General features: G+C 41.0%; 1 protein-coding gene across 1 annotated transcript; it reads left to right on the top strand.

Moving 5' to 3' along the window:
- Positions 1–538: 538 nt before the first annotated feature.
- On the top strand, positions 539–9,743 carry LOC101873012 (solute carrier family 2, facilitated glucose transporter member 11-like). The gene is made up of 12 exons (XM_005147767.2): positions 539–562; positions 1,849–1,947; positions 2,812–2,972; positions 3,561–3,685; positions 5,189–5,318; positions 5,442–5,590; positions 6,209–6,396; positions 6,857–6,967; positions 7,043–7,144; positions 8,221–8,296; positions 9,087–9,214; positions 9,537–9,743. Exons 1-12 carry the CDS (start codon positions 539–541, stop codon positions 9,741–9,743), a joined length of 1,500 nt encoding a protein of 499 aa, XP_005147824.2.
- Positions 9,744–12,887: the final 3,144 nt, after the last annotated feature.

Genomic DNA, 12,887 nt, shown 5'->3' with positions numbered 1-12,887 from the left:
AAAGCCATAACAGCAGAATTAGGCTTTGAAATCTGCCTCATTTTTATCTAATAAATTATATTTACTATACTAATCAATCTGAAACAGAACATTACATATTTTACTTAATAGTAAACAGCAGTACCTAAACCTTGCACAGTTGCTTTTTGCTTTGTGCAGGTTATGGCAGATATACTCATTGGTCTGCGACATAGAAGTAAAGTCTTTTACTGTTCCTGGAAAACTGTTTCGATTTTTTTTGCCTCGATCATTCTCCTTTCCCTTTCCAAAAACCTCACTACCCCCCAACTGCAAACTTCCTGCCTTTTGAAAATCTTCCCCTAGTTGGACTAGATGCAATTGTGTCTCAAAATGTTTAATCCATCAGTGTTAACTTTGGCCAGTTGAAGTAAAAGTAAGTGACTGAAGAGGAAATAGTAAAAATTTAACTCTGGTCCCTGAAGCCAAATGCCCACTGCCACACCAGCAGGCAGGAGGCAGACGAAGCTTGCGATGACAAAGACACATCACACACTGGACAATCAGCCCCTAGACAGAGATGACCGGCTTCCTATCAGACCTGGTAAGTGCTTGATGGGGTATTTACAAATATACAAAAATGTGGGACATTTTTGCACCCTACTGGTGTCTCAAATAAAACAGTATCAGTATTTCAGTAAAAATAACAAGGCTCCTATTCACTAAAATCATCTTGGAAGTGGTTCTGCCCACTGTTTTAAGGTATTGATGCATTCCATATGCTCTGTCGTCCATCTTTGCCACATTTCATCAACATGTTAATGTTTTTTAAATGTTTTCATTCACTGGAAAATCTTTGCTTCAAACATATTTTGCTTTGCTTACCTGCTGAAAAAAGAATTTTGTAAGATATAGCAAGAATTTACCCCAGGAGATGGCAGGCAGAGGTTTTGAAAGGCAGGAAACTGGACAGGATATCAGCAGCTGGGGCATCTTAACAGGGATGTTTGTGGGAGTCTGCAACATTTATATCCTGGCTGTGGCTGAGTCTTGAACCAGTTGCTGCCTCATACATCAGTGAGGCACTTCCAAGTAGGACAAAGTCTCCCTGAGGAATAGCTCTCAGCTCTTGCTGGGGCACACTTAACCTCTCATGCAGGAAAGAGGAATATAGCACCTCTGAAAGGCAGACCATTTTTCATTCATTCACAACATATTCACTGTGTGCTGCTGTAAAGGCTGCTGCAGGGTAAACCTAAGAGCAGTACTGGTTGTGTATTCTCAGATCTATAATCAACCAGAAAAAGAAAAGTAAAGTGGGATGCCTGTTCTCAAAGCTTCCAAAAGATTAACATGACCATGCGGCTTGGGACAGGCAGGTGGGGCAAGAGTTCAGAACTGGGAACAGCTTTGACACAAAACTTAAGTAGAGGAAACACTGCCCACTATTCAAGGGCCTGAAAAGTATCTGGGCACAGCAGCTACTGTCTCAGGTAAGGCAGAAAAGGTCTGGGTACAGATGGCCTGGTCATTGCTGTGGGTGCAGGTAGCCTGGCCACTATCCAGATAGCAGAGGGGAAATAAGACTTCCCTCCCCAAAAGCACTCTCATGTCTATTGGCCCTGAAGTGTGAAATGACCTTGCTACTCTGTTGACTAATGATAGAGGAGGGGAGGGAAACGTAATGGTTTCCACAGCTAAAGGCTGCATTTCCTTGAATTGGATGTTGGGAAATCACAGAGGGATGTATGCCTCACACCAGGACAAGCAGAGGGAACTTTCCTACCTGCAAGCCCCTTGAGCAAATGAGATGCTGCTGGAGAATGAAAGACACATTGCAAGAACAGTCTGATGTAGCTACAAGCTTAAAATTATGTTCTACCTCTGCAGGTACAGTACCGGGGGTTCTTTCAGATGCTAACCATCCTCGGGATTGGGGGGACATTCCAAATTGGCTTTCAGGTTTCTACAATCACCTATGTGTCTCAGGTAGGCAAAAAAGCACATGGCACACTGGTTAACAGCAGCTCTGAGTCTACATTTCTGTTTGAGGATGCTTCTCTCTGGCAGTCAGCAAGGGTTTAATCATAGTATTCTCTCATGCTTCATTCCCATTGCTATGTTATTGTGTAAAGCAGAGCATATCAAACTGCTGAAGACAGGAAAAAAGAGACATCTGCAAATTGCTGTTAATACAGCTATTCATCAGAAGACACACACTGACAGAGGTGGCATCTGTCTTCCCTATAAACCTACAACACATCTGTATTTTACATGTAGGTATAAACCTACTTCAGTAGTTCCACTTGATAATGCTAGTTACCCACCTTCACAGACAAATAGAACAGATCAAGTGAACCATGTTCTAGGAAAGTGTCTGCTTCTCTCCACTGAACACAGGTAGAACTTCCTTTTGAGATACTGGGATCTAGAGGGAAGACATTATTATGTTGTAGAAATCACCTTATGGGAAAAGTGCTATTTTCAGGCTTCAGAACACTTAAGTTCAGACTGAGAAAGTACACAGAAACTGCACTGAACAGTCACTGTGTAACCTGGTATTATTGGCACGTATGTGAGAGCAATCCCACCATACATCTGCAGAATTTGCAGGGCTGTTCACACTGTTCTTCAGTGCAAGCCCGTGCCTCAGCTTGTCAGATTTCAAGGACAAAAACACCCAAATAATTAACTTCTTTTCATGGCAAACTCCATTACACTATGTCTATTAGCTATGCTTTTAGAGTCTATATGAAAAGTTACTTTAGCTGAAGCAACAAAATTGTGTTCTAAATATAATCCATGCACTGGAGTCACAGGTATTGTTAGTGAAAATTCTTTTTTGTGCCTCAGCATGTTAAGGTTTTCATTAATGAAACTTGGCTGGAGCGATACGGCTACCCCATCCATCAGGATAACCTCTTGTTCCTGTGGTCTATCATCGTGTCCATCTATGGTATAGGAGGTCTCTTGGGTTCTTCAGGAACTAGATACCTGACAGTCAAGTATGGCAAGTACGTATGTTTAAAGACAATTTGTCAGTTAAATCTTGCTTAAGGAAATGATAGTTGAGGTTTTAAACATGAGACAGACTGTTGGGCTTAGACATGCCTGTAAACACACAGCAGCTTTTTAGCAGTGGTGTCAACAGGCTGATGGTTCTTGCCCTTGTCCTGTAGCATGGGCTAATCAACTGTGCTGCCAGCTTGGCACACCAGACGCAGTTACTCAGATTGAGTTAGTCTCTGCAAGGAGGAAAGGCAGCCTCCTGGCTGAAGATAGAAGATACAGCAGCATTGAGATGCTCCTACGTGCTATATAAATGTGTTCCATGATGGATTTTCATGTGCAGAAAAGCCTTAAGGCTTTTCTCAGTTACGAAACCTAGAAGCGTTCACAAACTCCCAGGTCTAGCCATGTGCCAAAGCACATGATGAGCCCACAGTATCAAGTGTCAATAGTGTGGATGGGATTATTCTGTCCTGGACCACACATGCCACCAAACTAGCAAGCCAATTTCACCCAAGACATCTTGTATGCCAGGAGCTTAAGTGCCATTTCCCTTCTGATTTATGAAAACTCTTTTTTTCTTGCACTTACAGAAAGAAATGTCTCCTGTGCACCAATGTACTCATGATTATGGCAGCATCTATCATGGGCTGCAGTAAAATAGTCCAGTCCTTTGAGATGATTCTGATTGGACGCTTCCTGTATGGAGTAAGTGCAGGTAAGTGATTTCTCTCACATGTCAGTATGATCTCATCACATTTTACATCTTTATTCAGAGTAAATAATAACCCTGCACTAAGAAAATAAAATATTAAAGGCAGTGACCACTTGGCAGAAGATCTTCTGTAACACCCAGGAACGAATAGCATGTACTACTACTTTCACTAATACTAAATGAAATTCAGCTTTGCCAAGCATACAAATATTCAGAGCCATCAGGAATGTTTGGACACAATATGAAACAAAGGGTTTTTTTACTGATGGAGAAATATGTATAATATTATCTGAATTTTAGTTAACAGTTATATGGTATATGGTTTGAATCTGGTATTCCCATAAGGCTCCAGAGAATCAGTCTGTCCAAGGCTACAGCCATTCAATTTTGAGTCTAACAGATATCAGGAATGTTCTACAAGGGTATTCAACCTGCTTCAAAGCAGTAATTCCTTGGGGTTAGTACAAAAAGCTGGGTGTAATCAAGCAAGATAAGTCCTGCCAGGAATGAACTCCACATACAGCAAAACCACCCTGTGCTGGTATCAGTATGCCTTGTATTTGCCTCCTACATAAAAGGATACTTTCCCAATCAGTTTGGATATTCACAGGGGTGCCTATTTTAACGCATGTCAGTAGAAATTAAGGTCTATTTTCAAATAACCACATTTTGTATATTGTTTCTCTGATATACAGTTGTGTTGAAGGACTATAGTATTTTGAGAGCTACTCACCCACAGGGGCCCTACTATGGTCTAGAATCTGTATGGTGCCTCATACAAAAACCTCATTTTTGTTAAAGAGATTGGACATCTGCATTGCTTTGCCATGAGATAAAGCCAAGAGAACATGTTGATTTCAAAACAGATAAGAGGGGCTGTGACCACTGTATTAGGACAAAGCTTTGGTTCCCAGACTAGTTTTCAGCATGTCTGAGTTACTAAGTTCTTCACATATAGTTGGAAACACCAACTCTGCCTAAAATCACCAAAATTATTGCTGGACAGTAGGAAAGGAATACTTGAGTCTCCCCTAAATCATGTGCAAATCAATGTTGAGTATAGCGCTGTGTATTTTAATCTGCTATGGATCTACCTTACAACTATTCTACAGCATTATGTCAGAAAAGGTTGAGATGATGTGGGTTAACAACAAGCATATTAAATATTACTACAGGGTGTTTAGTTATTTAGCACTTGCACACTCTGCCCCCTTTAAAATCTGCTGAGTGTTACAAGAGATACTATGCTGATAGTTTACCCTAAAAGGAAAACTGTCTATTTCTTCAGATCAGAAATCTACTGTAAGCAAAGAGGACCAAATACTTTTGCAGAAAGGGTTAGAAAAGCTAGTACTGAAAATCTCCTATGTGGGTTGAGGTATGAGAAACACTTCAATGCATGAGGCAGCTGTATTCTGTACTGCTTCATTATTAACATGCAATTTTGGTTCCAGTGGTTGTGAATGTCTTCTTTCTTCTCTCCCACAATTCTCTCCTCACCCCAAGGTCTTTGTGTTCCTCTACATCATCAATATGTTGGAGAAATTTCCCCTAAGAAGCTACGTGGATTTGCAAACTCTACTTCCTCTTTCTTTTGGTCACTGGGAAAAGCCATAGGGCAGATTTCAGGACAAAGGTAGAATACAATTGATTTTGCACCCTCTTAATTTCTGGATCCCCTCTACCTTTTGCTTCTTCCTCTGCTTTTCCATCCATTCCTTTCCTTAAAACCAATGCAATGAACTTACTTTCCCACCAGGGAGCTACTAGGCAGCCAGTACCTATGGCCCTTGCTGATGGCTTCCTGTGGATTTCCAGCACTGGTCCAGTTGGTTACTCTGCCCTTCTTCCCTGAGTCCCCAGCCTATCTCCTCATGCATAAAGGAGACCAGGAAGGCTGCAAAAAAGGTAACCAATGGCTCCAGTTCATCACTTGACTTTCAATTGTTTTGTGATGCTTACTTTCCCCATATGGAAAAAAAATAAACAGGACAGTTTCTCCCTGCTCATTTCCAAGATAACTCTGTGGACACCTACGAAGTGTATTTTTGTTGTAGTCCCCACACAGAACATGAAACTACTTCCTTCTACAGTTCTGTATTACAAAACCTTTGGCATTCAGCTGACACCACCTGTGCTGTCAGTCTGATGACAATTTGTGATAAATGATAGATGATAAATGGCTGTTTGCACTGAAGGGCTCCACAGAGCACCCCTTAGCTCTGGTTGTTTGCTGTGTACCCTGTTCATACCCTGAGAAAAAGAGGAAGGGAGAAAACTGGACCCCTGGGCAGGGAGGGAGTCATTGTGCACCTCACTAGCCCCCTCTGTCACAACAGGTCCCTCTGTGCAGGAGGGGATCAGGGCTCTGGAAGACCCTATAGAACATCTCTGCTTCACACCACAGCCACAGCCCATGCATTCTGTGCTGCCAGACACTTGAATCACCTACTCACCAAACTCCTTAGGCAGCAAACAACAGAGACGAATTAACATGGCAGATCTCGCTCTCCTTCTCCTCCACAGCCATAAGGCAGCTTTGGGGTGAAGGCCATCACCAAGCAGAGATTGATGACTTCATGAAAGAGAAGGCAACAATGAAAAACACCAAGATCTTGAGTGTCCTGGAGCTAATGAAAGAACCAGCTTTCCGTTGGCAGCTGTACATGATAGTTGTTCTGACTGCCACAGTTCAGCTATGTGGCATCAATGCAGTTGAGTGTATTTCCCCCTTAAAGTCTCAAAACACCTATTGACCTAGAGGAAACATCAGGCTCCTCATGACTCCATAACCCATGTGCTTCTTGAGAATATCCTACAGTTATGGTTTTGGATGGGCTCCAGAAGAGACGATATACCTGGCTGCTTCTGAAAGCTCCTAAAGGAGGACTCTGCAAACCTAAGTACTTTGCAGCAGCTGCAGGTCCGTCTAGCCCAGCATTTCATCTTTATTAAATGAATTAATTAATTTAATTTTGAATGGGTTTGTCCACCAATAAAGTGAATACTGTCAAAAAGACTGCAGAACTCTAGATCCAGAGTGCAGAGAGCTAGATGCCAAAGTGGAGCTGCATGCTGCTTGGTTAGCAGCTACTGTCAAGGGCAGTTTCACACAGGTACAGGCAAGAAATCAATTAATTTTTTCTCTTACTGTTTCATGGGGTTTTCTTCCAGATTTATTTTTATACTTTTGAAGTCCTCCAGACAGCTGGCTTTGATGAAAGAATGATTTCCTATATGACCCTCTCTGTTGGACTCTCTGAACTCATAGCTACTGCAGTCTGTGTAAGTCACATTACTTTGGGAATGGGTCTCAAGTTGCTCTTCTGGTACTGATACCAGTGTGATTCTGTCCTTCAGAGCTCTATCATTGAGCGACTGGGCAGAAAAGTGCTTCTAAGAGGAGGTTATTTTATCATGGGCTCATTGCTAGCTGCTATCACTGTGACTCTCTCACTACAGGTAAGGAAACTCTTCTCATAGCAGATTATTCTGTTTCTAACTTCTGCTCACAGGCAGGACTATGCTACTGAGAAAGGAAAGAGAGGCTTAGAAGTGCCAAAATAACTTCTATGTTAACAGCTTACCCTCTGGGAGGAGAATATCCTAAAAATCAAGCTTGTCTATAAGATCAAATCATCTCTCAGCAAGTACTCTCTTGTACTCCTGCCTTTCAGTGTGATCTCACAAGCGCAGCAAGGAGCATATAAAACACTGGGAAACTAGCACTGATTACTGAATTCATCAGATTGCAAGCGCCAAACACTGGCCAGCAGAGAGCAAACAAAAGTCCTAGGAAAACGGCCCTTTCTAGTAACACAGTTTCTAATGAGTAACAACGAAAGCTCTTTGTGTCAGTTAATTTGAAATTTAGCTTTGCTGCAGAATATATGGGGAATGCACATATCTGTTCACAGACTTCAAACTGGTTCACCTCTGTAACACTCTGTCATTGCTGTAGCTTCTTTGTAAGCAAATCTGCCGCGATACCAAGTGCTCATCCAAGAGCTGCTCGATAGCTAGGTATTGTAAAACTAGCCTTGAAGCAAGGTGGCAGCAGACTTCCATTTTTGTTTCGTTCATGAGGGATCTCAAAGATAGGAGAGCAAAATCTTTTTTCCTGGAGCACTGAGGTTTCACATGTTGAAGCCTAAGAAAAGCTCCTTTTCAGTACCAGTTATTGGACCTATCATTAACAAAAGTGAAGAAAGATATGATTTGGCCTTCCTATATCTCAAAGGCTTGGTAAAAGCACTGTGGGGTCAAGAAGAAAGGAAGATAGGGTGGAAAAGTACTATTCAGACTTAATTGAAAGCTTCCAAGCTTAACAGCTGCTCTGCACTAGCAAACCTGCTTCTCTGCTCACCTAACAAAAACCTCGCTGCTCCATCCACAGGAAAAAGCACTCACGTTTCTCTGCCAGTTCCCACACATTGTATGTCTCCTCTTGTGGATACAGTGTTGGAAAACAAGCAGCATTTCTCACCTACTAACAGATTTCACTCAGAAGTTTGTTATGTATTGGATTTTTTCCCCAGGACTGGTATTTCTGGATGCCATACTGCAGCCTTTGTCTGATTATCTTGTTCGCAATTGTCTTTGGAGTTGGACCAGGTAAGTGCTCATTCAGAAGAAATAAAGGAATAGAGTCATGGGAGTTATTAATATGGCCTAGGAAAATCTTGCATAATGCATAATGTTTAGTATAAGTAAATAAATTTAACCTCACCTTGTAGTCATTTAAACATTATGGGTCCAATCATTGGCCGCGAATTTCAATGCCGTCAGATTTGGGTTTTGCTAACAAGAGGAAAAGATCACAGCAAAGCACTCACTGGAAAATTACAGTGAAAACAGAGCAAAAGCAGATGTGTTTTTTTGGGGGGGGGTTTTAATACTCAGAAAAAAAGAAAGAGAAAAAGAAAAGCAAGAGTTCTTTAAAATCCAGTGTTCTATAATATCACAACTTGTCCCATGTATTCAGCAGTGCAGCACCTGCTCCTCTTTAAAAATACTATTAAAAGCCTATTCATTTTCGAATATTTGCCTTCCCATATGGCAGGATTTTCTTAACTGAAAGCTGCCAATGTCCCGTGACTCCAAAACATGACTGAAATAACCACTAAGTGAATCTGGGAACATCATTCATTGGTGATCTAGAAGTATCATCCTGGGAATTCTTGTTAGAAATAACAGTAATTCCACCCTTACACAGCTTCTTTCACAAGAATATGTCAGACTTTCTGAAGTGTTAACTACTTCATTCTTGAATCTCCACAAGAAATGTATCTGAACATTGGATCACTTTACAAACCTGATCTGTAGCAGTTTATAAGATGACACAAACGTTTTCTTTCCCAAAACAGAGCAACATACATCATTCTTATTGTGCTTTGTCTTTCAGGTGGTGCCACAGTTTCTGTTAGGGTTGAAATTTTCAAGTTCTCATGCAGACCATCTGCCTTTGTGATCAGTGCCATTCTCAACTGGTTGGGGGTCTTTGTGATCGGAACAACCTTCCCCTTCATTGTGGTGAGTCACCTTCCCTGGGACACTTCCAACAGGAACTAAGCTTGAGTTGGCCCCAGGAGCAAGAAGAGCAGCACAAAATGCCAGTGCCATGTCAGTCTAGATGGTCTTGGCATCTGCTCTCCCAAGTCCACTTCTGCAATGGAAGGGCTCTGATTTGCCCAAGATACTTATTCAGACTGAAATATTTGTCAAACATCAAAATGCAAAGAACTCCTTGTCCAATTCAAAGTACTTCAGGACCCAAATACAAACACTGTGCAAAGAAAGTGCAAAAGAAAAGACATGCTGATATTGCTCTTTCTTACTTTGCTTTTCCCTGCAGGAAAATCTCAAGCACTTCTGCTTCCTCATCTTTATGGTAGTAATTTTCACTTCAGCGACAATTATTCACTTGTTCCTTCCAGAAACAAAAGGAAAATCAATCATGGAAATCACAGAAGAATTCGATCAGTTAAACTTTAGAAAGAAGTATATTCCAACAACTCCTAGCCATGTCACAGAGGACTACACCTTCTGCACCAGGCTCTGACCAGCTGTTACAGGCAGTCAGGCTATCTTAAAAGGAAGGGAAAAAACACAATTGTTTTCTGACTAGAAGTTGCTCCAAGTCGACTGTCACCTTTTGCATCTACCACTTATAGGCTCCTATTTTGCCCAACCAGCACCTCTCTCAAGCACTCCATCCTAGGCAGCTTAGAAAAGAGATGATGGCTGATATTAACAGGATAGACTCACATGAATCACAAGCATTTTGGCTTAACATGCTGATCTCTTCTTAAGACAGCAACTCATACACACTGAAAGTATATGTAGAATTGCTAAACACTCTGTTGACCCCAGAGAAAGGGAATACCTGTGATCCCCAGTCTCTCCCTCTGATTTCTGTGTTTTTACAACCCTGAAATCAGAATAGTGATGTTCTTGGCTTGCCATCTCTGGCTAAGGTACAGATTCAAGAAAAAGCTCAGTGAAACAGGAGAGAAATTCCTTGTTTCTCTACACTCAACTGAGTAATCAGACTGTGTCAGGTTTCCATGCATAATGCCATGTTGTCTTTGTTTTGTACATAGCCTGACAAACTTCAGCTCTTTGGATTGAAGTTTTCCATATCAACAGCCACCCCTTCTTCAACTTAAACTTAGGTTTTCTGCACAGATACCCTGTGCTACCTTGCCCATCACCACCATCATCTTGAATCTGTAGCTCTTCTTCCAGGATAAGGGTTCCCACAGATGCCTCATGAGTTGAGAATCCCAGAGCAATTACCGCTACTTTGCTTTGTGTGACTTCCAGCTAGCTGAGCCCAAATTCTCCCAGAACTGCCTCAGACTGAGCCTCCTGGATGTAACAGAATAGCTGTTGCTTTAGAGTTTTTCTTAAAAACATCTGTACAATTGCTGTAATGTATGCATAGCAAACTGTCAGCAAAAGCTCAGTCATGTCCTTCAGCTCTTGGATCCATGCGGGGCTCCTGTTAAGGGTGTATTTCTCTATCATGACTAAGAAGTGATTACACATACTCCTTTCAGGGATATGCAACCAGGACAGACTCTTCAGTTACTCTCACTGCAAGTGTAGGTGTTGACTGGCAGCTGTAGAGATGACTCTAAATATTTTATGCCTTGAATACTTTGTTGTACTCGTGGCTTTACAAGATTTACAGTAAAAGTGAAAAGGTTGTTCTAACGTATGAACTTCTAAGGCATTCATTTAAGCATTTCCAACAATTTATCGTTCAATTTACAGTCTCTCATAGGAGTTTTGGCAATTTTTAGAAGCACATAGTGTGCACAAAGATAAGGAAACAAAGTGAGAAAATATGCACATATCATATGCAAATTTTCTAACTTCACAGTTTAGTGTGATACACCATTCCCAGTGATCTCTGTTGTAGGAATGAATGCAATATAATTTTCTACATTGACCTCTAAGCAACATCTGTGCTTGAGTTCACATACTGCAGGCTTTCAAACTGTGAATAATCTGCAACACTATCTGATAGTGAGCTCCTAATTCTTCTTCCTGCTACACATAGTTCAAGGCAAAAGAGCTTTCAGGCCTTACAGGATAGTGTGACCTTGTAAAGTACCACACGGAGTCATTGCACCGGATTTATTTAAGTATTCAAACTCATGGGACTTTTGTTTTCTTTATAAAGTGTCTAATATTGCACACATTTCCTTCACACAGTCCTAGTAGCAAAGCAATCCTATCAGGAAGAACATGAACAAAACAAAGGCTCAGTGGAGCACACTAAACAATTTAAAATCTCTGCTATTGCTTTGACTGGCATATTTACTTCAACTCCAATAAAGTAATTCAAAATATTAATCCAATTATTTATCAGAACTGCTGCTTATTTTTAACTGGAAACATCAAACATAATAAAGATGGCACATTGCCTTGTGATAAAACTTCCGGCCTCCATGAATATTTCCTTCCTAACATCAGGATCTCCCTTAGGGACATCTGACTACTAAAAAGTTATTGGTGTGCTTACCCTCCCATGATCAGGGTTTTCCGTTATTCCTTAGTCTTTAGGATTGAGGGGCACTTAAGATTTCTCACTACAAGATAACCTACAAAACATAAAGTGTCCTTAAAGTCAGAAAAGCTCAATAATTTTGTCATGTTCCATGTACATATAACGTGATAAAAACATGACAGTCATTTGGAGACAATTGCTAATATCAAAAGGAAATCTCAACAATTGCAGAACAGAATTCTCTTTTCCTAACCAGTCATGCTGAAAACATCCTTCATTCCATTACAACAGCACCTGACTTCTTTGGAAATGTAAGCAGAGTGTATATGCTATTGTATAGCATTGCTGGAGTGACTCTCTAGTGAGCCACTTCTCTGATCTCAGTTATTCATTAGATGTTATTAGGAAAGCCTTTCCCATAAGATCTTCACCAGAAGCAAGCAGATGCCCTACAGAACATTAATGTGACAACAAAGCGGAACAGCTATTTGGAGCACAAGTCAGCCTTCGCTTGTGTTCAGTGGAGCAATAAATGCATTCTGGTAACCACCTGATCAAGGAATGAAACAGCAAAAAGTTCCAGTTCAACTATACATGGGAGGTGATCAAGAGTACAGCCATACAGGAGCTTCGGGAGCACTACATGGACATTTTCTTCCAGAGATATTAGCTGATAAGTAAGATATGTCTCAAATACTGGCTCTAACTGGGGCAAATATAAACATTTACAAACAGGATCTGCTGTCAGCTACACACAAAAATCATATATCTGGTCTAGCCAGCCTGTATTAAGGAAGGATTAGCACAGCTTTGCACGTGTGTTACATGTGACTGTAAAACTGCAAGGTAAATTACCTGATGTTGTGAGCTCTCCTATCCTGATCTGTTAACTACTTGTTAGCGCTAACTATGAAATTGCATATCTAATAAAGGTGGCCTCAGCACAGTGCAAGTAATGAGACCACAGAAGCAGCACAGTAATCAATCAACGTAAATGCAAAAGACATTAGGCATGAGGAGCATTACAGGAGGAAGACTCTTAACCTATCAAAATAGAAATCCTAAGTTAAGGTACAAGAGCAAAGAATAAAAGTAACTATATGCGTAAAGTATATTAACTAGAAGTGGGTTAAGTAGAACATAAGGAAATATGTGCAAGAGGTAGCATTTTTTGAAGGAATGACCCAC

The sequence above is a fragment of the Melopsittacus undulatus genome, chromosome 12, assembly GCF_012275295.1.
Source record: "Melopsittacus undulatus isolate bMelUnd1 chromosome 12, bMelUnd1.mat.Z, whole genome shotgun sequence".
NCBI lineage: Eukaryota > Metazoa > Chordata > Aves > Psittaciformes > Psittaculidae > Melopsittacus > Melopsittacus undulatus.
This window is presented reverse-complemented; position numbering and strand designations above follow the sequence as displayed.

Excerpts from the sequence above, each read along its gene's own strand:
- LOC101873012 (XM_005147767.2), top strand. The coding sequence starts at position 539 with ATGACCGGCTTCCTATCAGACCTG. Across the intron at positions 1,948-2,811 it reads CAATCACCTATGTGTCTCAG|CATGTTAAGGTTTTCATTAA; the intron begins GTAGGCAAAAAA and ends TTTGTGCCTCAG. Across the intron at positions 2,973-3,560 it reads CTGACAGTCAAGTATGGCAA|AAAGAAATGTCTCCTGTGCA; the intron begins GTACGTATGTTT and ends TTGCACTTACAG.